Genomic DNA, 24,631 nt, shown 5'->3' on the forward strand with positions numbered 1-24,631 from the left:
ACGATATTCTTGACCAAATACCTCGATATTGCAGGATATTCTAGGGTTGACAATTGGTGCTTCAACAAAATATCTTCACACTTACATTTTAGATGAATAATCTTCAGTAATGTGGACATAATGTATAAGTGGGGAACAGGAAAATAATAGAACAGCTAGAACAGTCTGGTAAGTTCAGAAAAGTACATCACTTTACTGTAATGCACCCTTTAAAACAGACATGAAAATCACTCACCTTTCGAAACCAAAATACGTGACTTACGTGAATCGTGTAGATTCGATGAGAAAATGTTTAAGGGGGGGGGGGGGGGTTAAGTACTCGGACCTGGTGCCCAATTTTCTGGCGTATGACTAAAAAAAAAAAAAAATTAAAAAGTCCACATGGGATTTGTTTTAATGCGCTGGATTCAACCAATCATCGAACTTCCACCAACCAATGAAACGAGTTCTAGCCAATCAGTTGCAAAGTAGGGCGGGTCTTTGCCAAAATGTCAGAGTGCGGTGCCGGTTTGGTCTCCGTGGTAACGCGGCTAAAAAAAAATGGAGGCAAAGTTTATCAAACTTGGAGCATGTAGATACAGCTTTAGTTGAGAAAGGAGTTAAAAACAAATGGCGCTGGGCATGAATAGAGGACAAGAGGAAAAGGATGGAGATGGGAAGTCATTCAGCACTTGGTGCCTCAAACTGAGGGAGCCGGGTGCTTCTGCAGCGCATGTTGAAGGAAGATACCGTACGGCAGCAGCGGTAAGAAAGTGCTTGCTAGTCATTAGATGCTGGTCACAAAGCTTCGGTCCGTGCACTCTGTCATACGAGTACGTTACCGGCAACGACCTCTACCGTTAAGACTGCGACTGCGCCTTTACTGACCGACCGTGATACAAACAATACGTGTGTGCACGTTCATAGCGGAACATGATTTGTAAAAGCTATCTGAAGCCCAAACTGCCTTGACAAAGCTGTCTGTTTGGAATCAGCATGGCAGGTATTTAAACATAACGGCATTGTCCCAGAGTTTAGATGTCTAGCTATATGAAAAGATAAACAATGCAACGTTTTTAATAAATGTAAATAAAGCAGCTAATATCAACATGGACAAAATCATGAATGTACTAATTCGCTTTTTTGATGATGACCTGGCCAAAGTAGTAAAGTTTAATTTTCACAATGATTCATTGTAGGATTATGATATTATTGCAATATGTAACATATTCATATGGTTGGAAGAAGTAAAAATGTATCCAAAACTTTTTAGTTTTTAAAAATTATGACTTTTATTATTGTGTAATGTCAGAAGGACTTTAACTGTTTTGCCAGTCAAATTAACTTTAATGAGTGCATATTGAAATATTACACTGTTGAAGTATTACACAATCTGATGCATCTCAAAATGCATCAGATTGATGCTTTAAAATATGGAATATGTAAAATGTTCTTACTCTAGAGGGGTAATATCCTTCTCACCTTTTTCACCCCTTACCCGTTTTCATGCCTGTTAAAACCAGTAAAAGACACCACTTATGTCATATCACGATATGACAATATCCAAAATCTAAGACAATATCTATTCTCATATCACAATATCAATATATTGCCCAGCCACACACACACACACACACACACACACACACACACACACACACACACACACACACACACACACACACACACACACACACACACACACACACACACACACACAACTTGAAAGAAAAAGCCTTTTGCTTGATATGACAACCTTGTAGGTTCCCGTCCCCCTAAGCTCCCACTCAGAGGGTCACAGACAAGAGACTTGCGCCTTCAGCAAAATGCTTTATATTTACAGCACTTTGCTGTAAGACCAAGGTCAAGGCTCTTTTTTCCGCCTATTTATCTTTTGTTTCTAGGGGCGGTAGGCACTAATGTAACCTGGCATTATTTAGATGCAAAGAGAAATCGGAAGTGCCCACCAGCTCAATTGTTCCTCAGTTGCCCGTTTAGATATTATACTCTTTTTATCATGATTCAAGGACATGTATTGCCAAATCCTTTCTCTGGTCAGGGCTTGGTGTGGACAGCTAACAGAGGACAAGCAGCACCCGGGACAGCTAAGAAGTAGATCCTTTTTCAGCATATTAAGCTGACTTCTTAACAGAGTTTTAAGTCCTGTACATGCTATTTGTATGTATTATATTTAATCCGGCCATATTAGAAGGGATGTTTCTGGGCTTTAATGGAGGATATCAGTATGAGGAAATACTCTGTTTGCTCAGCATGGATCCAGGGTGTAGGCACAGTGGGCCTCAGCTTACATGGCAAACAGAACAGACAGCCCAGCCAAGACAGAACTTCAGCACTACACAGACACACACACTCTTTACATGCACTTGTTTACATAAACTGTAACCTATCTTTAAACTTCTACTTTTGATTTGTGCAGAAATAAACATAAACTTACAATTCATAAATCACCAATTTAAGAGATCCTTTCAAAAAAAGAGAAATATCAGTTGATATAATGTTATCAGATATGATATAAGCCTCAAATTGTTGTTGTAGCTTTCTTTAATAAATCTTTACACCCACAGATCCGGTCGGACCACGACAAAAACCGGTCCCTCAGATACAGTGTGACAGGCCCTGGCGCTGACCAGCCACCCAATGGCATCTTCATCATTGACCCGATCTCTGGAGAGCTTTCTGTCAACAAGCCCCTGGATCGAGAGCACATCTCCAACTTCCATGTACGTCAGACTCAATAATAACAAAACCTCTTTAATGAAATACTTATAATTAGCAAATGGTGTTTCCAGCCTGCTTTATGAAGAGAAATGTGTTCTTTCTGGCCATGCTGCACATTCCTGCCTGTTGGCATGTGCTCAAGGGTCATGTGTAGCCTAAACAGTCTCCTCAGACCCAATAAAGACTGGAAAGAATCTGACTTATCCGTCTGAGAATGTAAAGGATTTAACGTGAAGTTTGTGTGTGTGTGTGTGTGTGTGTGTGTGTGTGTGTGTGTGTGTGTGTGTGTGTCTGTCTGTGTGTGTGTGTGTGTGTGTGTGTGTGTGTGTGTGTGTTAGATACATTATGATAACCTCCATCTCCTTCAGAGCGGCTATATTCATTAGTGGTTCTCCCATTACATTGCAATGGTCTTCACATTAAATACCTTAGTTTTTATTGCTCTTCAAGCTTGTGCTTTAAGACAGAAGCAAGCATGTAATTAAATTGAAAAGATAGATTTCACTGCCTTCAGAGTCTATCTTTAAAGGTCACGAAAGACTTTCACAACAAAAAACATTCACATATGTCCATACTTGGGTTTAAACTGTATGTGAACTGTAAACTGTAGAGTAATACAGGAGCAACTTAGTATTGATTTAGTTTTCACTGATGTATAGGTTGCCCCTTTCCCACCAATGTCCTGTAATTTTTACTCTGCTCTAATTTTACTGTATGCATGTTGTAGCATGTAGTATAATTCATTGATTATTTTACACTTGTACTAGTAAGGTAGTCGTCCAAAGGAATAGGATGTGTATTGTTTTTAGCCTGTAGATTTTTTTAATACATACTGTATTACCTGTATTTGTCCAGATCATAAATGGGAATCACAATATACAATAGATGGATCAGTGAATCGAAATCCTGTGTAAGGCACCAACCTTGCAGTTGTGTGTATGCACGAAAGATGCACTTGAAGTGCAAAAAAAATGCAGCAGAATCTGTTTCAAGAGAAAACCATAAAAACACAGCTGAAATGCTTGTGTTGTTGTTGACTCTGTGTCAGGTATTTGACCAGATGTAATACTTTGTTTCTCTTTTGCCTTGCATATGCTAGAGCTTGTTGTGGGATGTATTAAATCACTACAAAAATCGTTTCCTCTCTTGGTCACGCTGGTCTGAATAAAGAGGATTTTCTAAAAAACGTTTGCTCTTCTACATACAGAAAATCGATTTCTAGTGCTGGTTAGTGGGGTTAATTGTCACAGCAGTTGAATGGGTGACATTGCGCGAGTAGTTTGTCCCAATATATTGTTTGCACAGTTGAGAATCATCCTTGTTTGAACAGTTCTACAGTCCAGATGTGTTTGTGTTTCCTCCAGCTGAGAGCTCATGCAGTGGACCTGAACGGCAACCAGGTAGAAAACCCTATTGACATTGTGATCAATGTGATCGACATGAACGACAACAGACCCGAGTTCACTCATCAGATCTGGAACGGCACTGTTCCAGAGGGTTCCAAGCCAGGTAATATACCACATAAAGCCAAGCACAGCATTACACTGTGATGAGCAACCGATTAGCTGTAGTCTGAGCCTCCGGCTTCACATGCTGCTGCCGTGTTAGCAGATGAAACAGAACTGATGGCATTCCTGGGGTGGCCACTTTGTTAACTTTTCTTCTGCTGCATTTAAGCGTTTGGGGGTATTTTAAGATCATAAGAAAGGACATTGGATTTCTATATTACAAAGCAATAAAGCTAGTGTTCAATTGTGGCACTGTTCACTCAACTTCTAATGTATTTTGATTGTCCAACAATTTAATAAATAAGAGGGATGACATGAAAGAATTTGCATCTTGTCTGTGTCTTTCTATCCTGTAGGAACATTTGTTATGACAGTGACTTCTGTTGACAAAGATGACCCCAAAACAGCTAATGGGATGCTGCGCTACAAGATCCTATCTCAGAATCCAGAGAGTCCGACCTCCAATATGTTCACCATCAACAATAAAACAGGAGGCATCATTACGGTGGCAGCAGGCCTGGACAGAGAGGTGCTGGACACGTCTTCTTTCTTTCCTTCCTTGTGGCCTTTTATTCCTTCTCTTCTTCTCTTCTCGTTCTCATTGGTTTATGGCTTAGCTTTCTTTCCCTTGATTTCATACACCTTAATGTTGTTGCCATTACACCTATTTAAGTAAGACTTTCATTAGCAAGACCACACATTATATTAATTTAATGTGGTTTGATGCCTGTAGTGGATTTACAGTATAGCAACATATGCATTCTTCATGTTAACATAAATGAGCTAAACTTTTTTTTTTTTTTTTTTATACGATGACAAAACACAGCTGGGGTATATTTGATAATATCCAGACTGTTTGAGAACTAATGAGCCAAAGTGAATTTTGTTGATTACCAACTAAATGAGAAGTAGAAATGGACTCGGCTGTTTCACACTTATTTACTCTTACACGGAGGCAGTGTGCATCACTGAGCAACTAAATGTTTCCTTTGCTTCATTTTCGCCCTCTCTGTCTTTCTTTCTTTTAAGCAGAAGCATTACTTGCATTTTGGGCCATTTCTTGTGCTGTAAATGCCACCGCTCTTTCATTTAATTGGATCGCATAGCTGTTTGAGAATATAAAAAAAAAATAATATAGAAAACTGGAGCCAGTTGGTGCAATTCTGGTGAGGGCAATCTGGCTAGGTGGCTGCTCAATCACTTCCGCCCTGGGGCCGCCGTTTTATGTCCACCAGTTGCCACCATGAAAGTAATTTGCCCGACTCTCATTACCTAGCAACTGGTCCGTCACCTGAGTGGCTTTTAATGTGAAAAGAAAAAAAAACATTGGTTAGCTTCACTATGATGTACATAGCAGAGGTGCAAGTTTCATACATGCACTCGCAATATCTCATTCCCCATAGAGAATAAATGAGATTCATATAAAAAGCCACCATTAGTCAACATAATTAAGAAGCTAGCCAGTTCAGATTTGTTTTCATTTTAATGAAACACATTAATGCTGATGTGCTAGAAGTTGCCAGCTTATTAGGGCCACTTGTAAAGTCTATCGCAAACCAAAAAAATGGGCCAAAAAAACAAAATCTTAATGGCCGTACTTTGTGGTTGTACTGAACTGCGTTATATTGAATGAAATAATTTTTTGTCCTCATTTACATACAAACTGACATTTTAGTGAGGAAATCCACATTCTCCAAATGTGGCTACATAATTAATTACATAGCTCAAAGATCAAAGAATTGGGTTTTAATCCTGCTATTGCTTCTCTTCCCTCTCCTTCCAGAAAGTTCCTCAGTACACACTGATCATCCAGGCCACTGACATGGAGGGCAACCCCATGTACGGCCTCTCCAACACAGCCACTGCTGTCATCAGAGTCACTGACGTTAATGACAATCCACCAGAGTTTACTGCTGAGACGGTAAGAAACAAACTCATATCTGAAACATCAACACAGCAATCTTAGCGAAAGGGAAAGCATCCCAAGGACCCCTATTTCACCCCATATATGCACTCACCCGCCGGTTCTGCTCACTTAACTAGTTCTGCTTGACCAGCATTTTCCGAAGCCATACAAACATACAAGTAGCCAGTCAAGCGTAAAGTGTTATATCCCCCTCCAAATGTTGACACATGAAACTACTGGAATGTCTGCCCGAGTGAAAGAGGCACTTACTGTGGCCGCGAATCACTGAAATTTGTGATGCTGCTGTTGTGCTATCAGGGGAGGACAGGGAATGAGATGACCATGTTGACATGACAAGTTACCTTAGATGCCTATTTACCCAAGATTGGTCCTGCTGTGCTGTGTGAGGCAGTAGGAGTATTTTCTGCTGCCACAGCAGTATCACTAACAGCTCGCTGTTCTGTATGTTCATGGTTTATTCATGCAGTTTTTCGGCGAGGTGCCTGAAAACCGAGTGAATGTCATTGTGGCTAACCTGACGGTGACTGACAAGGACCAGCCCAACACGCCGGCCTGGAACGCTGTCTACAAAATCACCGGGGGCGACCCCACTGGCAGGTTTTCTGTGCCCACTGATCCTACCACTAACGAGGGCCTGGTAACGGTCGTCAAGGTAAGGCCTTCTCTTCAAACTCCAGCCATGTAATCCCTTGGAGATGCATAGTAAATGTATGGTTGCTGTACTGAGAGGTTTAGGGGTGGTTTTCTCATCATTAATAACTGGCAGTTAGAATATTTGTTATGTTCCCCCTGGTAATGATGAGAGCAAGTTAATAATACAACTGTCCAGTTCAGTCGTTGGAAGAATAGAAGCATTTTGCAACTTGCAGGAAAACCAATACTGATAAAATTGAAGGTCACTGCAGGTGATTTGACACAAACATTACTATTATAATTATTATTTTTACATTTAATTTGTCTGACTGATTGGTATGGTGTAAGTGCTACTAGCAAATTCTCAGTTTGGGTTATGACCAAACATGTAATGTGATTGTTGTGTAATGTGATTCCCATTTGTTTAATGCATTCGTCCTGCATTCTGATGTGTGATCCACTCTCCATATACTCTCCCTTACTGTTTTCCAGCCTATTGACTATGAAATCAGTAGGACGTATGTGCTGACAGTGGAAGCGAGGAACGAGGTTCCCCTGGCCAGAGGCATCCACTCTCCTCGCCAGTCCACCGCCACTGTCTCCATCAGAGTGATAGATGTCAACGAGAGTCCCTACTTCGAGCCCAACCCCAAACTCATTAAACTGGAGGAGGGAATGATGCCTGAGTCAACACTGACCACCTTCACTGCACAGGACCCTGATCGCTTCATGCAGCAAAGCATCAGGTAGATTCTTACAGTAAAAAGGAAAAAAGAAGGAGGTTAAGTACACACCTTCAAAGAATCAAGTCCACTTCATAGCTTAATTTCCTAGAATGTCTGTTGTCCCTTACACATCCAGCACAGATGTTTTTAAATCACATTTTATCACACGTTTTGCTGAAATAATTGGCAACAACAGCAGTGAAGATGCTGGTAAGTGTATCACTGACTATACAGTACTCTGTGTGAAACAGGAGTAACATGGTAGGTGAAGATGACTTTCTGCATCATTCCTGCTCAAATAACACTATTCAGCCAGCATCTTATTCATGTTGAACAAGCCCTATTTCTTCCCCTGTTCATCATCAAAAGCCTTGCCTCACAGGTGCTTGGTCGTGGAAGAGTTGATCAGCCTGAAAACAGTCCATCTGAAATAAGCTAGCTTTGTAATTCCTCGGTTTGTCCTACAAATTAGTCTGAGCTGCTGATAACAACAAGCCAGTTTGGTCTCCCCTGTGAGGCTGTTCTCAAAACGGAGAATAATTATGTAAAATGCATGACATCTGAAATATTTATTTTGTGTAAACAAATAAAAACAAAAGCAAAACTGTAAATTGAGACTAAATTCACCAGCAAGATTTCCTTCTGCAGAAACAAAATTGAACCATTTTAAAGTTTTTCACTACTTTAAAAAAAGCTTGCCGATAACATAAGCGAATACTTAGGATTATAAATCACTGTGTAAGCCTCTTTTTCTTTTCTCAGATACTCCAAACTCTCAGATCCAGCCAACTGGCTAAGGATTGACCCGAACACCGGTCGTATCACAACTATTGCCATTTTGGACCGAGAGTCGCCCTTTGTGAAGAACAGCTTGTACAATGCAACATTCATGGCTTCTGACAACGGTATGTAACCATTCAAGTGGTACTGCACTTGCCAAAAATATCTTGTTGAGATCCTGTGATGCACCGGCTACATGGTCTAGATGCTTTAGCCAGTGTGTTACACAAGCACTCTATTCCAGGCCATTATTGTTAGAGCATTCAGGAGGAGATAATGCTGCCTTTTCAAAAGAAAGCCGAGCGGATGTCTAATGTGGCCTACCTCTCAAAGGTCAATCTTCCACCTAGCATCACTTTGACTTCCACTGTGATGTTTTTTCACTTGAAGCCAGTCCACAAACGCACCATATCTGTTGAGAGAAAAAAAAAAATACAACCTCTCAGTTACAGCCACAAAGACATTATCCATGCTTGAAGGTCAGCACTGTGCCAGGCACTTGGCATGTCTGGAATGCTGACCACCTTAGTTGAAGGTTAATGTGTTAGCAATCCCAGAACCATCCAGCATGTGGATGTATTCACCTCTTCCCTGCACTGGCGGGATTTACCTCTGTTCAGGTTTACCCTGTTCTGTGGAGCATAGCTTAGGCCAATAGGCTTAAAAACTCTACCAATAAAGAGGTTTCTCAGCATTAATGGGTCAGGATTGGATGACTAGCTCCTTTGAGCGTGGCCTGAATGGTAAAAAAAGCCTCTTAGCTGAGTGAATACATAGAGGAGCCTGAGAGGAGCGACAGTGGGCTCTGTTTGTCTGCTTTAGTATTCCCATCCCGTGTCCTTCGTCAGGAAGACGCTCTTCTCACACACACACACACACACACACACACACACACACCAAATAATGTTCTGATATCTCTGTCTTTCGGTCTACCCCCTCACTTGAGATTAGATTCCCAGATCAGTATGCAGTTTGGATAAGTCTTCTTCCACTAGAGTAAATAACTGTTTAGAGTGTCATATTATAGCTTGATATCCAGAGAATAAACTCCTTACTTTACTCTTTCTCTGTCGACTGCATAATGACTGCAAAATGAGAGCTGCCATTTCAATAGTATATATTCCCATCCATATGTACATTTTTAAAGAAATGCCTTATTCCATAAATATGTATGTGCTGAGTGTGGGGTAATTTTATGGCCCATGCAGGTGTACCTCCAGCAAGTGGCACAGGTACTCTCCAGATCTACCTGCTGGATATCAACGACAACGCTCCCAAGGTGTTCCCTCAGGAGACAGAGATATGTGAAAAGCCAGAGCCAAATGCCATCAACATCACTGCGCTCGATGGAGACCTGAACCCCAACGCTGGGCCGTTTGCCTTTGAGTTAGCCCACCGGCCCGCTGATGTTAGGAGAAACTGGACCATCACAAGAGTCAGCGGTAAGACACTATTATATACTAATCTTCATTTGGTGTTGATTCAGCTATTTGGCCTTCATTTGTATTTGTTACTGGAAAATGAAAGAAGAGAATATGCAATATCCCTTTTCAGCATTTTTCAGTAAATCTCATTTAATTATTAGAAAGGAAACTGTGGGATATGTAACAATATAACAATTAGCAGTCTGTTGTTTAGTAATTAAAGCTTGAAACCTTGATCCTTCTGAACAACACTTTTTGAAAATGTGTAAATGGCACACTGCAGAGGGGTCAGGTAGAGTGGGGAGAGACAATATAAAATGATATTAACATCACCATGCAGACATTAATTGTTTATGCTAATTTGAAATAAAAACATGAGTGGTAGGAACTCATTTGTTGTGTGTTTAGCTATTAGATAGTGTGAGTTGAAAAGCAGTGAATATATCTTAATAGGATAATGGCATTTGGATTATTGCAGCTGGGAATTTAGCCTAAGCAGCATTATCAAAAGGTATTCAGTAGATTTATAAGCTCCAAATCTAAATTCCAACCATGTTTTGGATTAGATATGCTGATGCAACTTCCAGGTAGGAATTTATGCTGCATATTTGTGGTAATAGGAGTGTAATCGTACTGTGAACACAGCCTATACAAACGACTATTCGTAGTTTTGATTTAATCCCCTCTGAAAGACTCCTCTGCTAAAGAAACATGTTATTTTAATTTTTATACACACTGAGTAACTTAATCTCTTGTCTCACTTCTGTGTCTACTAATGTGTTTGCTCTGACAAGGAGCCATCATGGCTCACTCACTCACGCTTTCGGTCTTTTGTCCTCTTCATCTGTCAGGTGACTATGCTCAGGTGAGCCTGAAGATTGGCTTCCTTGAAAGCGGTATCTATGAGCTCCCCATCATAATCACAGACTCAGGCAACCTGCCCATGTCCAACACCTCCTATCTGCGGATTAAAGTGTGCCAGTGCGACATCAATGGAGACTGCACTGACCAGCAACACATCATGGCTGCCGGTCTGGGCACTGGTGCCATCATCTCCATTCTCCTCTGCATCATCATCCTCCTCAGTGAGTGTCTCAGTGCCTCTCTCAAACCGCACATCACACGAACACACACAGGGATTATAAAGACAGCTAAACGTTATCCGAGATATATCTCTAGATTACTGTAGGATTACCAAAAAAATAGCCTTGATCAGGCGCCGATCCAAGCTCTAAAACATCGGATCCGATTACATTTGTCTGAAAACACGTTAAGTTATTATGTTTTGTAATATGAGAGCCCTCTCTCTGTCTGTCCATCAGTTCTCGTGCTGATGTTTGTTGTGTGGATGAAGCGCCGCGATAAAGAGCGTCAGGCCAAGCAGCTCCTCATCGACCCTGAAGACGATGTGAGAGACAACATTCTCAAGTATGATGAGGAAGGTGGAGGAGAGGAAGATCAGGTAAGAATGACGTGGCAAACACAGTGTGTAGACTCTCTAACAATTATGTTGTTATTTTAAAAATATAACTATTTTCTCAATCTGATTCTTGTATTGTGTCCTATGTTACATTTTTTGTTTTAAAGTTTTGTAAGTTATTTTAATTAGTTAGTTTTGAGAAAAAAAACTCAAGTCTGTGCTGCTTTGTCTGTGCTCTTCTCCTTGGTTTGGAAGCATACGTCTAAGCAACAATTGGGATTTAGCAACAATTTTTTATATTTCGAAGTAACAGAAAATATTGTTTTGTATTCAGCAGAGACATTTAGTACTGGTATAGAAAAATGTCAAACACCTAGCCCTACGTACCATGAAGCTGTGCAGTGTTTGCAGGGTGAGTGTGTGGTCAGTGTTAGGGAGAAACATTGAGGTCACATTCACAGTATGCAGCAGAGTAGCAGTTTCTGTATAACTGAAGCAGTATAAGGACAAAGGGTACCACCTAGACTCTTTCTGCAAGCATACATACACTTAAAATGCATTCTTTCTCGCGTTAGACCTGCTTGTTATGCTGCTCCAAGATACACTTCCCACTCACAATGAGGAGTAAGACAATCCCTGGAAATAGAACCCTTCTTCTTAAAAAAGGAGCTGTAAATCGAGATCAGAAATCAATAAGACAAACATTTTGATCCAATCGGTTCTGGAAATATTGGAACTGGTTGCTCAACTGGAACTGCTTCCCGCTTCACACAAACACACACAATAGAAATGCAGTGCCACAGGCATCAATAAAGTCACATCTCTTTATCCCCCTGCACTGATCAGGCACACACAGACACAAACTCAATTGTCCTAATGACCCATTGTTAGCAGTAAGGGAATCATTTTATAAAAAAAAAAAGGCAATAATATACCAAATTGGTTATTTTCTTGCTGCTGGCTGAAGTGCTCCAGTGGCTTAGGTATAGCAGCAGATATGAGCAGGAGACCCCGGTCTGACCCAGCACAGTGCCAAATTAGCCTCAGAGACTTGCAATTGGTAAGCTGATGTCATTTGGAGATAAACATCTGCTGTAGCACAATAATGAAGCTCTGTCTAAGGTAACAATATGACTGGAAAGCCATTACACATCAGCTAGTGATTAGGCAGGAGAGAGTGGACCCACTTTTGTATTCACGTTCTCATTTTCACACACAAAATGGTCAAACTTGTGGACCAGAACATGTTGAAAAGGAAACTTTTGGATGATATAATACCCCTCAAAGGCAAACAAGCGGGTGCAGCAATTTATTGAGGGAAAACAAGCTTCCATTTTGAGTGGCGCCGAGGAGGGCAGCGTGCCAGGAGAAAATGGTCTTGTCTGCGGAATCGGGAGAGTCAGTGTTTGGTAAAAAATGGCCCTGACTTTCCCAGCGATGTGGTCTTTATAATGCCCACCTCTGTTCTCCCTATCTCCCGCTGGGGAGGAAATTGAAGTGTCAGACCATTGGGTGCTCTCAGAGTATATGATTTTAGTTGCTGCTGCCATTGCCCTGGCTTGTATTGGTTTGTGAAGCACTCATTTCAACAAAGGCAGACAGCTGATCAGGCCGCGTTTCCAGGACATGGAAAAAAATAATGCTGAAATAATAGCAAATCAAGTCGTACACAGGTTCGCAGGTAAAATAAATAAATAAATAAAATGGGAGAAAGGAATGAGTCATCTGCTTCTTCAAATGACCTCAGAATGATTTGATGCACACTTTAGAGGCATGCTTTGAAAAGTATTATGATTTGTTTTTCAGCCCTATGCAGTAAGTGAAACAAAAGAAACCAGACCTGTTTATGCAGATGGTATACAGTAAGTGCCTCATGTTTTTGTCACCAGAGACAAGACAAGTTTAACATGTAAGAGGAACTGTAACATCTCTAATATTATCTCAAGATAATTCTGGTTTATCACAACTTCGTTTATTTTTGCACTTCTGGCCATTATTTAAATTATGATTACATTATAGAAAAGGAGGACATGGATATGAAATGGGATCAGGGCGACATTGCCACAACTAAGGCAACAGGGTGAGAAACATTAATGGTCAGAAGTAAGAGAATAGTTAGGCAATTTGAGAAATAGACTTGTTTGCCTTCTTGCTGAGAGTTAAATGAGAAGATAGTTACAATTTTCATGTCTGTACTGTAAATATGAAGCTTAACTTAGCATAAAGTCTAGAAAAAGGGGGAAACCGCTCGCCTTGCTTTGTCCAAAAGTTAACAAAATCTGTCTACGAGCACATCTGTTTCCAGTTTTTGTGCTAAGCTGATCTGCTGTTGGCTCCAGCCTTATATTAAAAGAACAGACATGGGAGCAGTAGAAAACTTCTCATGTAAGTCTCTGCAAGAAAGCAAATTTCCCAAAATGTCAAGCAAAGACAACAAGCCAGCACTGTAGCCACATTATCTATACCACTTTATTTGGAGGTGAAGCCAAAAGTGAGCACACCCGAAATGTTGGAAATAATCCATCATTACACAGGAAACCTGCGTGTGCTCACAACTACGCTACGTACGAAAGGTCAGACTTGTACCTGAAAGTCCCTCTATAAACTGCGATGGATCCTGTGTGATCATCTAACAGCTCGTGTTTCTTGCCCCATTGGAATTATTTTTTATTGATGTTGCTGCTTTCCCAGATTCCAGAATTGAGTAAATGTGTGTACAATGTTATTATTACCAGTAGGAATGATGACTCAGCTTTGTCTCACGACAGGTTAAAGGACAATTCCGGCGCAAAATGAACCTAGGGGTTAATAACACTTGTGTACCGAGTCGACCGTTCTCTGGGATATGTTTTCATGCTAATCGAATGTGACCAGTTTTAGCGCAAAACGCTAATTAGCTTATAACGCTAGTTGTCGGGGCACGGGTAAAGTAAAAAGAAATTGCTATTTCTATACCACTAACAAGGCTCAAAATAGCACCACACTTCCATACAGGCAGGTGGCATCTTGGGAAAACAGTCGTGACCAGTCGAACGCCGTGCTTGAGCTATGTTACTGGTTACACGGCGTTCGACTGGTCACGACTGTTTTCCCAAGATGGCGCCCGCATGTATACGTGAATGGTACAGTCTTTATAAACTATCTTTTTACTTTTACTGTCTGTATCGGTTTCTTTTTACTTTACCCTTGCCCCGACGACTAGCGTTATAAGCCAATTAGCGGTTTGCGCTAAAACTGGTCACATTCGATTAGCATGAAAGCAAATCCCAGAGAACGGTCAACTCGGTACACGTTATTAACCCCCAGGTTCATTTTGCGCTGGATTTGTCCTTTAAGTGTGTAAGGTTTAGCCTTGTTCAGTCTCCCATGTTTCAATGTGGGTCATAAGGGGCAGCCATTTCTTCAGGCCAATGTCATGTGAGGAGTCAATTTCCCGAAGGGGGCTGGTTTGTCATTAGACCTTCCTGCTGACTTCAGCCATTATACGTCTCTGTTGCAATTCCTGTCATTGCCTCCTGACCCCTCCGGTGCGCCACCTTAGAGAAGGCCAAACAGGAGTCTGACCGAAAATGAACCAAAGATGATGGATGGCGATATTGCGCGATGTGTGATGACCATTGTTCTCCTTCAGCTAGCCTCGGGGTTTATTGTCATTCCCCATGAAATCAAATTACTCATGGATAATCAATGTGCTTGTTTTAGATTTGAGATGATTCATATTAGTGTGGAAATGAGTAGGTCTTTGTCAAGTGCCCGCATGCTTCGCTGTGTTTGTATATCTGGGTTGTTTGTGCATCATCACAGGGTTTATATTTATTCTCATGTTTATTTTTACATTGGAGCGTCTGCCGCCTTTTTTTTTTTTTTTTTTCCCTTTCTTCCTGGGAGTGTGCAAGTGTCTGTGTGTAGGTACATGTGCAACTGAGCAAAGACAATTTTGAAGGGGGATATTAGAGATGGATGGATTACCGAAAATCTTCTAAAGAGGGACAATCCATCATGCACGCTTATTAGGCACACACCCTGATTCTCAAATGGCATTTTTTTCTATCATATCTGCTGTCACCTTGATACCATCCAGTCATTCAGCTCAGCTCTGCTCTTCACCGCAGCCTCTCTCTCTCTCCTGACTCCTTTTCTCTCTTTCTCCTCCTTCTCCTCCGCCTGCCCATGACTTTGCACAAACCGCAAGCCATTCAGGTTGCCTTGGTAATGTTAATAGGATTAGCAATGGCTTACGCATATCCGCCATCCCGTGTCTGGGCATTGATTAGAGCAAAACAGTCGCCTGCACATCCTTCCTGCAGCACACCGCTCAAGTACAAACACTCTTGCAGCATATGATGTGGTCCTCAGCGTGGACCCCCTCCGTGCTGGCTCTTTTAATGTGTCGGATTGTCCCTGGGCTTGTGCTTCACAGACAAGACGATTTAAAGTTTCCCTTGTGTACTCTCAACTCTTCCCGCTGCATTCTAACTTTAAAATCTTCTCCTTCGCTCAGTTGAACTTCTTCTCCTCTGTGCAGCTCAATATGTGTTTACCTATTTAGATAATCACATGGCGTTTGGGGTCTCGTCACGCCGCTTAGCTAACCCCCATCTGTCTGTGTTCCCCAGGATTACGACCTTAGTCAGCTCCAGCAGCCGGACACGATAGAGCCTGATGCCATCAAGCCAGTGGGAATCCGTCGTCTAGACGAGAGACCCCTCCACCCTGAGCCTCAGTACCCCATGAGGTCAGCAGCACCCCACCCTGGAGACATCGGAGACTTCATCAATGAGGTAATAGCACCATCCAGCATACAGAGTTATTGAAAACTCAGATTGTTTTGTTGTATGTGAAATCAAATCCCAGGAAAATAGCTGAAGTGAAAGGATTAGTGGTGTTGCAAAGCTGGAATTTCATTTTCAAGCTGAATGACTTTCTTATAATAAACTTGTGTCTAATAAACAAATTTGGTTTATATGACTCCGTATCAAGCAGTTGTGCACTGCCTGGTAGTGGGAGAAAAAAAATTGACTTAAAATTGAATCAATTATTATATGAATTGTTTTCATCTTTTCCCTTTTAGAAAGTAGAAACTTTTCTCATCACACATATCCACTCAGACACACATAAAGCCCAAAAAGTACATGATGCTAACTCACTTAGATATAATTGTTTTTCTCCTCACTTTCTACCAAAGTAGAGTTCTAGATACATCAGCATAGAAATAGGAGATGAGAGAAGCAATACATTGGCTTTCTATCGGAGTGCACTGTTCAGAGTGCCCTTGTTTGCCTGAGGCCATCGTTGACTCCAGCATGAAGGGAGAATGTAAAATGAAAAGAGCAGTCATGTATTTTTCACCAGCTCCAACACGCACGCGTTTCACAGCATTACAAATGGAGTTCTCTCTTAGTTTTTGGATGGCGCCCATGTTTTTAGATTAGAACTTGCTCTTTCAGCTCTGCTCCCCGAACATCTATCTCTCAGATCCCTTTACCCAGGCACCACTCATTTTCACTCTCGGCGTGTGTCACGAATACACATAATACATTCGTCGTAACGGCCGATATTGAGTTGAAATTCAATATTTTGCACTGCTCAGTAAGTTACAGTTTGACATTGCACACCAGCCTTGATCAGACTTTTATTTATTTTTTTATCAGACATTTGAGACATTACAAGTCTGAGCATCCTGACCCAGAAAACGCTCACTGCAACCAGGCAACGTTGATCTGTTTTTAGTCCCAGATTTGACTGTCGCTAAAGCTCAGTCATGGTAGCTCCAGCGCTCACATGGCGCTGGAATCTGACCTAACTGATAAGGGCTAGCCGCCAGAGGAGCAGGGAGACAGAGAGGGGTGGGGGAGGAGAGGGGGGTCTGATCTCCATCCTGCAATGTGCACACGCCCCAGGAGCCTGTGGCTCTTAATTAAATTCGATGGATCAAAAAAAAAAATTAGGCAGAGGTTTAGCATAAGGACTTTAACCTCAAAGTCGGACAAACAAAGGTCTATCAGTCAGCTCCTGGTCTGTTCCCACAAAGGAGGGGCGGACATTAGACGCATCAGCACCAACTTGACATGACCTCTGTTGGCCACAGGTGGTCAAAGTGCCACAGAGGGAGACAAAGCTGAAGTGATTGCGTTTACAGTGCTGTGTTTCAGCCCAGGCAAGGTTGGTCTCTTAATAGAAATACCAGTGGGTTTTAATACACATCGCTCTTGTTATCTGTAGGACAGAGCGACTCTGGAAATTGAGGACAGTTCACCATTTTGCTGAGAATTCTGATTGTCTCCAGCACAGTGGATGACTCAGTTATTATAAAATTAGGCTGAGTTCTGTGATTGACTAACCTTATGAAACTGCCAGTGGGTTTTTGGATGTAGATGGAGGGGGCTATAACCAGCAGAGCGATTATGGTTGTAATTGTAATGTAACGATCCATCTGTCATATTTCCCACCAAATTATCAGCACCACAGCCCTGAGCAAATACTTAACAAAAGCTAACAAGTGGAAAATAATCGCTAAGTGCCCAGGCACCTTAATTCAATCCATCTTTTTATTTGAGAGCATTTCAGCGCTATAATGGCAGCAGAGAGGAAACTATAAATCTTTGACAAGTTCCCAAAGAGCTGAGGTCTTGTTTTTTTTCTGTTACGCTGCTCCACTTCTGTTAATTCATTTATTATTTGTTGGGTTACCTCACTTGTGGCGATAAGAGGGAGAAACCAGGCTCAGATCCAAAGTCGTTCATGGCCAAAGCACATCTCAACTCCTAGATTAGCAATCCATCAAGTCTCCTGAGTCCCGTTAGGGAATGGGGCTGGAAATCAATAACAATCCATAAGGACCTCTCATGACGCTGTGACGAATTCTGGGAATGTCGCAGAAAATCTTTAGAATAGAACCAACCCCACCAGTATCACGGGCCTCAAGACACAACAGAGAAGAGCATGCGTAGCACACACACACACACACACACACACACACACACACACACACACACACACACACACACACACACACACACACACACACACACACACACACACACACACACACACACACACACACACACACACACACACACCCCTGGCCCCAGTTGAGCTCACTGCTTACTGCTACGGTTTAGGCAGGACTCCGATAAATATGGTATTAAAGATGTTGCTATCTAGATTAAAAGACAAAGTATCAGCGCTGGAGTTGTACTGCCGCTCTTAAAGAGAGAGGAAGGGGGCTTGCACAGGGGCCGGTGGGGGAAGGGGAGATGATTCCAGTCATCTGAGGATGCTGGACATGCTCAATCTTGGCTTTTGATCAAGCAGCAGATAATCCGACATCTCCGAAACATCAGGAGAGTCCCAACCCCAACACAGCGGAAACTCGCAGGAACACTAGAGCCCGATTAATGCGATTTCCTGAACAAGTGGAGGTAGAACCACTGACCGGTTTGAGGATAGATTAGTCTGTTTGTGTGCAGCAGTAGGGGGGGGGGGGGGGGGGGGGGGAGTTGCATCAATGTGGCTCACTCCTTATTGCAGACAGTGTTGCTGTGCAGACGTGGCTTAATCTTCTCATCTAACCGCGGTTTTATTTCCTTCTGTACAGGGACTTAAGGCAGCAGACAACGACCCCACCGCTCCTCCCTACGACTCCCTGCTCGTGTTCGACTACGAGGGCAGCGGCTCCACAGCTGGCTCCCTAAGCTCCCTCAACTCCTCCAGCAGCGGGGGCGACCAGGACTACGATTACCTCAACGACTGGGGCCCTCGCTTTAGAAAACTGGCAGACATGTACGGTGGAAGTGATGACTAGGACACAGCCGCTCCGTGAAAGATGAAAAAAGGATGAAAAAAATAACATGAAGAAAAGGAAAGATTTCCTGTTGATGGACACGGACAGCTTCTGATATTCCCTAAGAGAGTGACGGAACTGTGACAGAAAAGAAACAAAAAATAAACACTGATTCAGAATTTTTTTCAAAAACAACCAACCTAGGCTTATTGTTGTAGTCTACGCATACATATGCTTGTTGAAAGCTTAGGCATAGGCTGTGGTCCAGTTATGGAGGTTGTGGGAGGGAACACTGGTGGACTGTCGCCACTTGGATTGTTGGTATTGAATGCGCTCAGTTACACTTGAATTTCACAGTACAGAAGCACTGGGATATAATGTGCCTTTTTGTACATTTTTTTGGATCTAAATGATTAGTTTTATGTTCAAGGCTTTAATGGTACTGACTTTTGGAGTGATTTCAAGCAAAGTATGTTACACTCTGGTATGCTTCTACATGCTTTTTTTCTTTGGTTACACAACGCTCCTGTTTGTTGAAGATTATTTAAATAAACTACAAAGACGAAGAAAGGAGGAAGGATCATCTGTTAGCTTGGATGGAAAGAAAAACAATTAAGAACAGCACTGTACAGTACGCTAGACTTCTAGACTTTTTCACTAAAAAATTAAAATTATGCAGCTGGTTGCAAATAAAGGGAGTTATGAATCATACATTTGTAGCAGATTTGTTTTTCTTTTTTTTCTGAAGTGATGTAGTATTTTACAAAAAAAAAAAATGGTTTTGGTCTAATCTATGTACACTTCATTTGCCTTAGTCATCATCTGATATTTTCAACTTTACTTCACTGTAAAAAGATGTGTGTACATAATGTTTTTTTTTTCTTTATCTTTTTCTTTTGATGTAGTATATGAAGAAGTGCAAAAAGTTCCAAACCTGTAAATGTATAATTTGGACTACAAATTCAAGTTTTTTGCATGTTTTTATCTTTTCATGACAACAAAAACGAAAACTGTTGTTTCCCAAATTTATTTACAAAGTGAAAAAAATAAAAAATCTGGGTGACATTAAATGTGTAGAAGTTAAGAGAGTTTTTGTATAAAACGTGGGGAAAAACATTGATAAAAATGGAAAAGTAGTGATCTTGTCAGCACAACTGTTGAATTTGTACCAAAAAGGGGTGGGGTGGGTGGGGTGGGGTGGGATGACATGCTAGGCACTAATTACTGAATCAGCTTTAAGACTGGAAAATGTTTTGGACTTAAGCCTTGAGGATAACCATGTGTACTGGAAAACAAATGATCCATCTCTGACCCCAACCATCCAAATAAAATGCTAATTTTGGAGCTAAAAACTAAACTGCCTCTTTATTTATTTTGCTTTTACTCAAACTCAGCATTGTTGCAGAGGCGTAATTAGGTTGTGCAACCTATCTCAAAGGACAACAGCTTTAAACAAAAATTAGTTCATTGTACAATGTTTAACCGGAGGGGAGAATAAATCATTTATACCCTTATTTAATTGTTTGCAAACATTGTACAAGCGAAATGCTTTAGGACCTTAGAATTCTTGATGATAAGTTGTGTAGCTTGCAGGCTAAGAAGTAAACATTAAGCTTATTCTGTAACACTATCTGTTCTGAAGCCAAGTCGAGGTCAAAAGCTTATGGAAATGCCAAATCCATCCTGCACCTGTCTGCTATCAGCAATGTGTACTGTGAAGTACTGTGGGTCAGATTGGACTTGACCTCAAAATGAAGAATGCCTCCAAAAAGTGCCTCTAGGGGGTCTGCGTGTATCTGCACTCCTGGTACATGAGATTGATGTGTGTGTGTGTGTGTGTGTGTGTGTGTGTGTGTGTGTGTGTGTGTGTGTGTGTGTGTGTGTGTGTGTGTGTGTGTGTGTGTGTGTGTGTGTGTGTGTGTGTGTGTGTGTGTGTGTGTGTGTGTACTGTATGTGGTGGTGCGGTAATGATCTGTTCAGCCGTCGTGTGTGCGGTGAATCTGGATGATGAAAGTCACAGAACGTGGGCCGTTTAGCCTTCACCTGCCCTTCTTTTGCCCTCTCTCCTCTATCACTGTGGGACTTATAATTCACAGAGGCACCACTGGCACCCAGTTGAATAGATATGGACATGGCTTATTAATTCAACCAGATTAGACGGGGGCGAGTTTGGTTTTGTAGTCCTCACACAAAACGCAGTAAATGTCTATTAGAGAATAACCAGTGAACCGTACCTGCCTTTTGTTTTTCAGCTGGTGTAATCAGTGTCGCTGCTCTGTGTTAATCAGTTCCACATCCTGTACCACTTTAAGAACACCAGCCGTTTTCATGCATCCTCCTGCATTAGGAGAGGAGTTATAGATATAGAGTAGATTTCAAGTGACCTTGTCTGGTACCTATTACTTATCTCAGAGAATGCAAAGCTCTGCATTCCATTTGCCAGAAGCAACATGGAATTGTATGTGGCCCAGCCGGGTGAAATGTTAAACAACAAACTGTCTGACCTCGAGGTGTTGTTTCAACTGCAGCTGAGACAGATTTGTTTTGCCAAATGACTTCCTTTTACTTTGAGGTTTTTAAAACCAGACGGCTGGTTTGAATGTATTTCCTTTGGTTTTGTACTTTGCCAATAGAAGCGTCACACAACTTAAAGCTGTTTTCTTTGCTTGGATCTTCTGTCAGGCACAGATGTGGTTAGTGACTCAACATCTCAAAAGGGCTTCATCAAATCCTTTTTATGGCTTAGATGTGCCCAACGTGCCCAAAGAACTGTGCAGCCAAGCAGGATGGACTTTCAGAGGAAGATTTTACAACAGACAGAGTAGTTAGACATTTTGGGAAATTTGCCAGCCGCGCATTTAACGGACAGATTTGAGAATTTTTTGGATCTTTTCATCTAATTCTCAGCCAGAAAATCCCAAATGTCAAACTATCTCTTTAAATTATACACAAAAGATGGATCGTTTAAGAGTTGAAGCATAGTGCTACAGTGTACATTTGTCCAGTTCTTAATACTGCCTGCTCCCCATCTTAAACTCCTCTGCAGGCTCTCCCACTCTGCCGTATTGTCATCTTGATGTTCAGATTGCTCCCACAGGTTCATCTCCACCAAGCAGTCAAGTCCCTTTTCATTTTTAACCCTCAGCAAGGGGAGTAAAAAAAAAAAAAAAAAGAAAGATGATATTCCAGCACTGCACTTCAATTTCAAAACATGGATTATCCGCGAAGGAAAGCTGGCAATCTAAGAGAGCCCAGGACATAAAAGGAAGCCGCTGCACAGCTCCTTCACTATCCACACCCAAAACACCCAGCTGTGTGCCGACATCGAGTGTTATTAAACAATGCAAGAGAGTCTGCTTCAGCTCGAGTGACGCTGGAATATATTTTATGGGAAATTTAAGGACTGTGTATTTTGAGGATTATAATCATTGACATTGACTGACTGAGCAGTAATTAGAATGACTATTTTATGAGAAGCACATTTTCATCATTTATTTGCCATATGGTCCAGCAAGGATGGGTGAAATAATTGCTCAAAAAAGTATCTCATTTGCACATTTTAGCTAGCTGACAAAAAAAATAGTAATGCAAGGGAATGCGATTATGCAGAACATTATTCACAAAGATAATTAAGTTGGATGGGAATGGCATTGGTTTCATCTGCCAGTTTATGTCTTTGACATACGAAAAACATTCAAAAAAAGACCTCAGAACACTCAGAAATACAAAAATCTAGTGCTATCATTTGTTGGCTAGCAGTGTGGGCTTGGTTGTATCCTTCTGGCTCTCGGGTGCACATTGCATTACAGTGACTCCATATCTTTTCCCATTAGATACTGCAATATGTGCACTGGCACATTATTGTTTTTATTTTTAACCGAAATATTAACTGCAAATGCGTGGAGGAACTCAACTTATAACCTCCGAGTACTCCCAAGGTGTTCTCTTTGGGAAATGGCTGCAGATTGCTGTTCTTACAAGCACCCCAGGGCCCCTTTTATTGACTGTGAAACAATGCTTTCACCAACACCCCCTCACCATCGCAGATTTACTAGACACAGCCATCCTCAGCTCCTCAGTGTGTGTGTGTGTGTGTGTGTGTGTGTGTGTGTGTGTGTGTGTGTGTGTGTGTGTGTGTGTGTGTGTGTGTGGATGGCTGAGCAAGTGTCACAGATCCAACCAGCCACCGTGGGGGGACTGTCAGTAAACATGCAGAATACAGACTAGAATCCGATGCAAAACCAGCTTCTAAGTTATGCTGCTCCTGACCTTTGGTGGACATTGGGAAGATGGATGCTACCCAGGCTATCGATAGAAATTTCTGGCCCGCAGCAGCAAGAGCATATTTCTTACTGTTTCCCAGTCCTTGCATGCTACCTTCGAATGAATAAGTAAGTAGGCTGGATGACAGAAAGTACACACACAGGGCTCATGCAGTCGTCAATGTATTTGTGTATAGACCTAGTCACTTGCGTAGAATCAATCAATTTCATTTCTACACTGTTGCCCTCTAAGTTTAATGTTAGATCAATTTGTTTGGATTGCTTCACCCACAGAGATTGGAAGGGACTTGTTCTTGAGTCCCAGGTCTTTGCGTGGTGATCACACCAACATTAAGCCTTGATCTACAGCTCCCTGTGTTCTCACTGACTGCCGGCAGATATCTCTCGAATGGCTCACCCTCTGTTTCGGCAGATATTGTTCTGCCTCTGTCCGTGATACTGATTTATCAGCTCTCATTTATCAGGCCCCATCCTGCCATCATTCTCAGTCCACGCACAGTCATGACACTGTGGTCACAGAACTGGGGGAAGGGTGAGGTGGGACGGGTGGGGCGCACTGAGACGAAAATAATGACGCTCTCTCTTTCATAAGATGCATATCGCCTGAGCATGAGATTTCAACTTGTATATGAGCGTTCAATGTCACTTTCTGCTGCCTGCGAGTGCACGGAAGGAATTTCTCATCTCGCTGTGGTTTCTCTTGCATGAATGGTTGATGTGTTCCACAAAAGAACATGTAATCATAAACCATGCACACACATTTACAGACACCCAGGCCATCTCTCTCTCCCTTTTTCTCTGTTTCTATTCCTCTGTCTCACACACACACACACACACACACACACACACACACACACTTATCTTCTTTATCACAACTCGAAAATGACAACAGCAAAAAACATTTACATTAAGCAAAAGCAAATGGCAATTAAAGCCGCAAAGATTAATCGATTAGTTGTCAACTATTAAATTAATCGCTAACTATTTTGATAATCGATTAATTGGTTTGCGTAATTTTTTCTGAAAAAAAAGAAGGAAAAATTCTCTGATTCCAGCTTCTTAAATGTGACTATTTTCTAATTTCCTAACTCATCTATCACAGTAAACTGAATATATTTGAGTTGTGGACAAAATAAGACACTTAAGGATGTCAACGTGGGCTTTGGGATACACTTTTCACCATTTTCTGACATTTAGACCAAACAACTAATCAATTAATTGAGGAAAAAAAAGAAATCAACATTTAAAATCATCGTTAGTTGCAGCCCTAATGGCAACTGTGCACTCTAAAGAAATATTTTTTTATTGTCCTTTGAAATAAAACATGCAAAAATGGAGTGAGGAAAATAGAATGGCACGGAAAAAGTGGGGAAACAAAGACTCCCCCGAGAGCCATTCATGCTTTTAACATTCCATCGCCCTCGTCATTA

The 24,631-nt window shown here is 41.6% G+C and overlaps 1 protein-coding gene across 1 annotated transcript in view; it reads left to right on the plus strand.

The window, feature by feature from the left end:
- cdh2 (cadherin 2, type 1, N-cadherin (neuronal)) overlaps positions 1-20,275 on the plus strand; it is a 62,163-nt gene extending 41,888 nt beyond the window's left edge. The window contains exons 5-16 of the mRNA XM_039815631.1: positions 2,565-2,720; positions 4,083-4,227; positions 4,583-4,755; positions 6,010-6,147; positions 6,620-6,805; positions 7,279-7,532; positions 8,274-8,416; positions 9,500-9,733; positions 10,567-10,800; positions 11,038-11,177; positions 15,752-15,916; positions 18,733-20,275. Coding sequence (XP_039671565.1) covers positions 2,565-2,720; positions 4,083-4,227; positions 4,583-4,755; positions 6,010-6,147; positions 6,620-6,805; positions 7,279-7,532; positions 8,274-8,416; positions 9,500-9,733; positions 10,567-10,800; positions 11,038-11,177; positions 15,752-15,916; positions 18,733-18,939 — 2,175 coding nt within the window. The 3' untranslated portion in view covers positions 18,940-20,275. The remainder of the gene's footprint in view (positions 1-2,564; positions 2,721-4,082; positions 4,228-4,582; positions 4,756-6,009; positions 6,148-6,619; positions 6,806-7,278; positions 7,533-8,273; positions 8,417-9,499; positions 9,734-10,566; positions 10,801-11,037; positions 11,178-15,751; positions 15,917-18,732) is intronic.
- Positions 20,276-24,631: the final 4,356 nt, after the last annotated feature.

The sequence above is a fragment of the Perca fluviatilis genome, chromosome 11 (assembly GCF_010015445.1).
Source record: "Perca fluviatilis chromosome 11, GENO_Pfluv_1.0, whole genome shotgun sequence".
NCBI classification, from domain to species: Eukaryota; Metazoa; Chordata; class Actinopteri; order Perciformes; family Percidae; genus Perca; species Perca fluviatilis.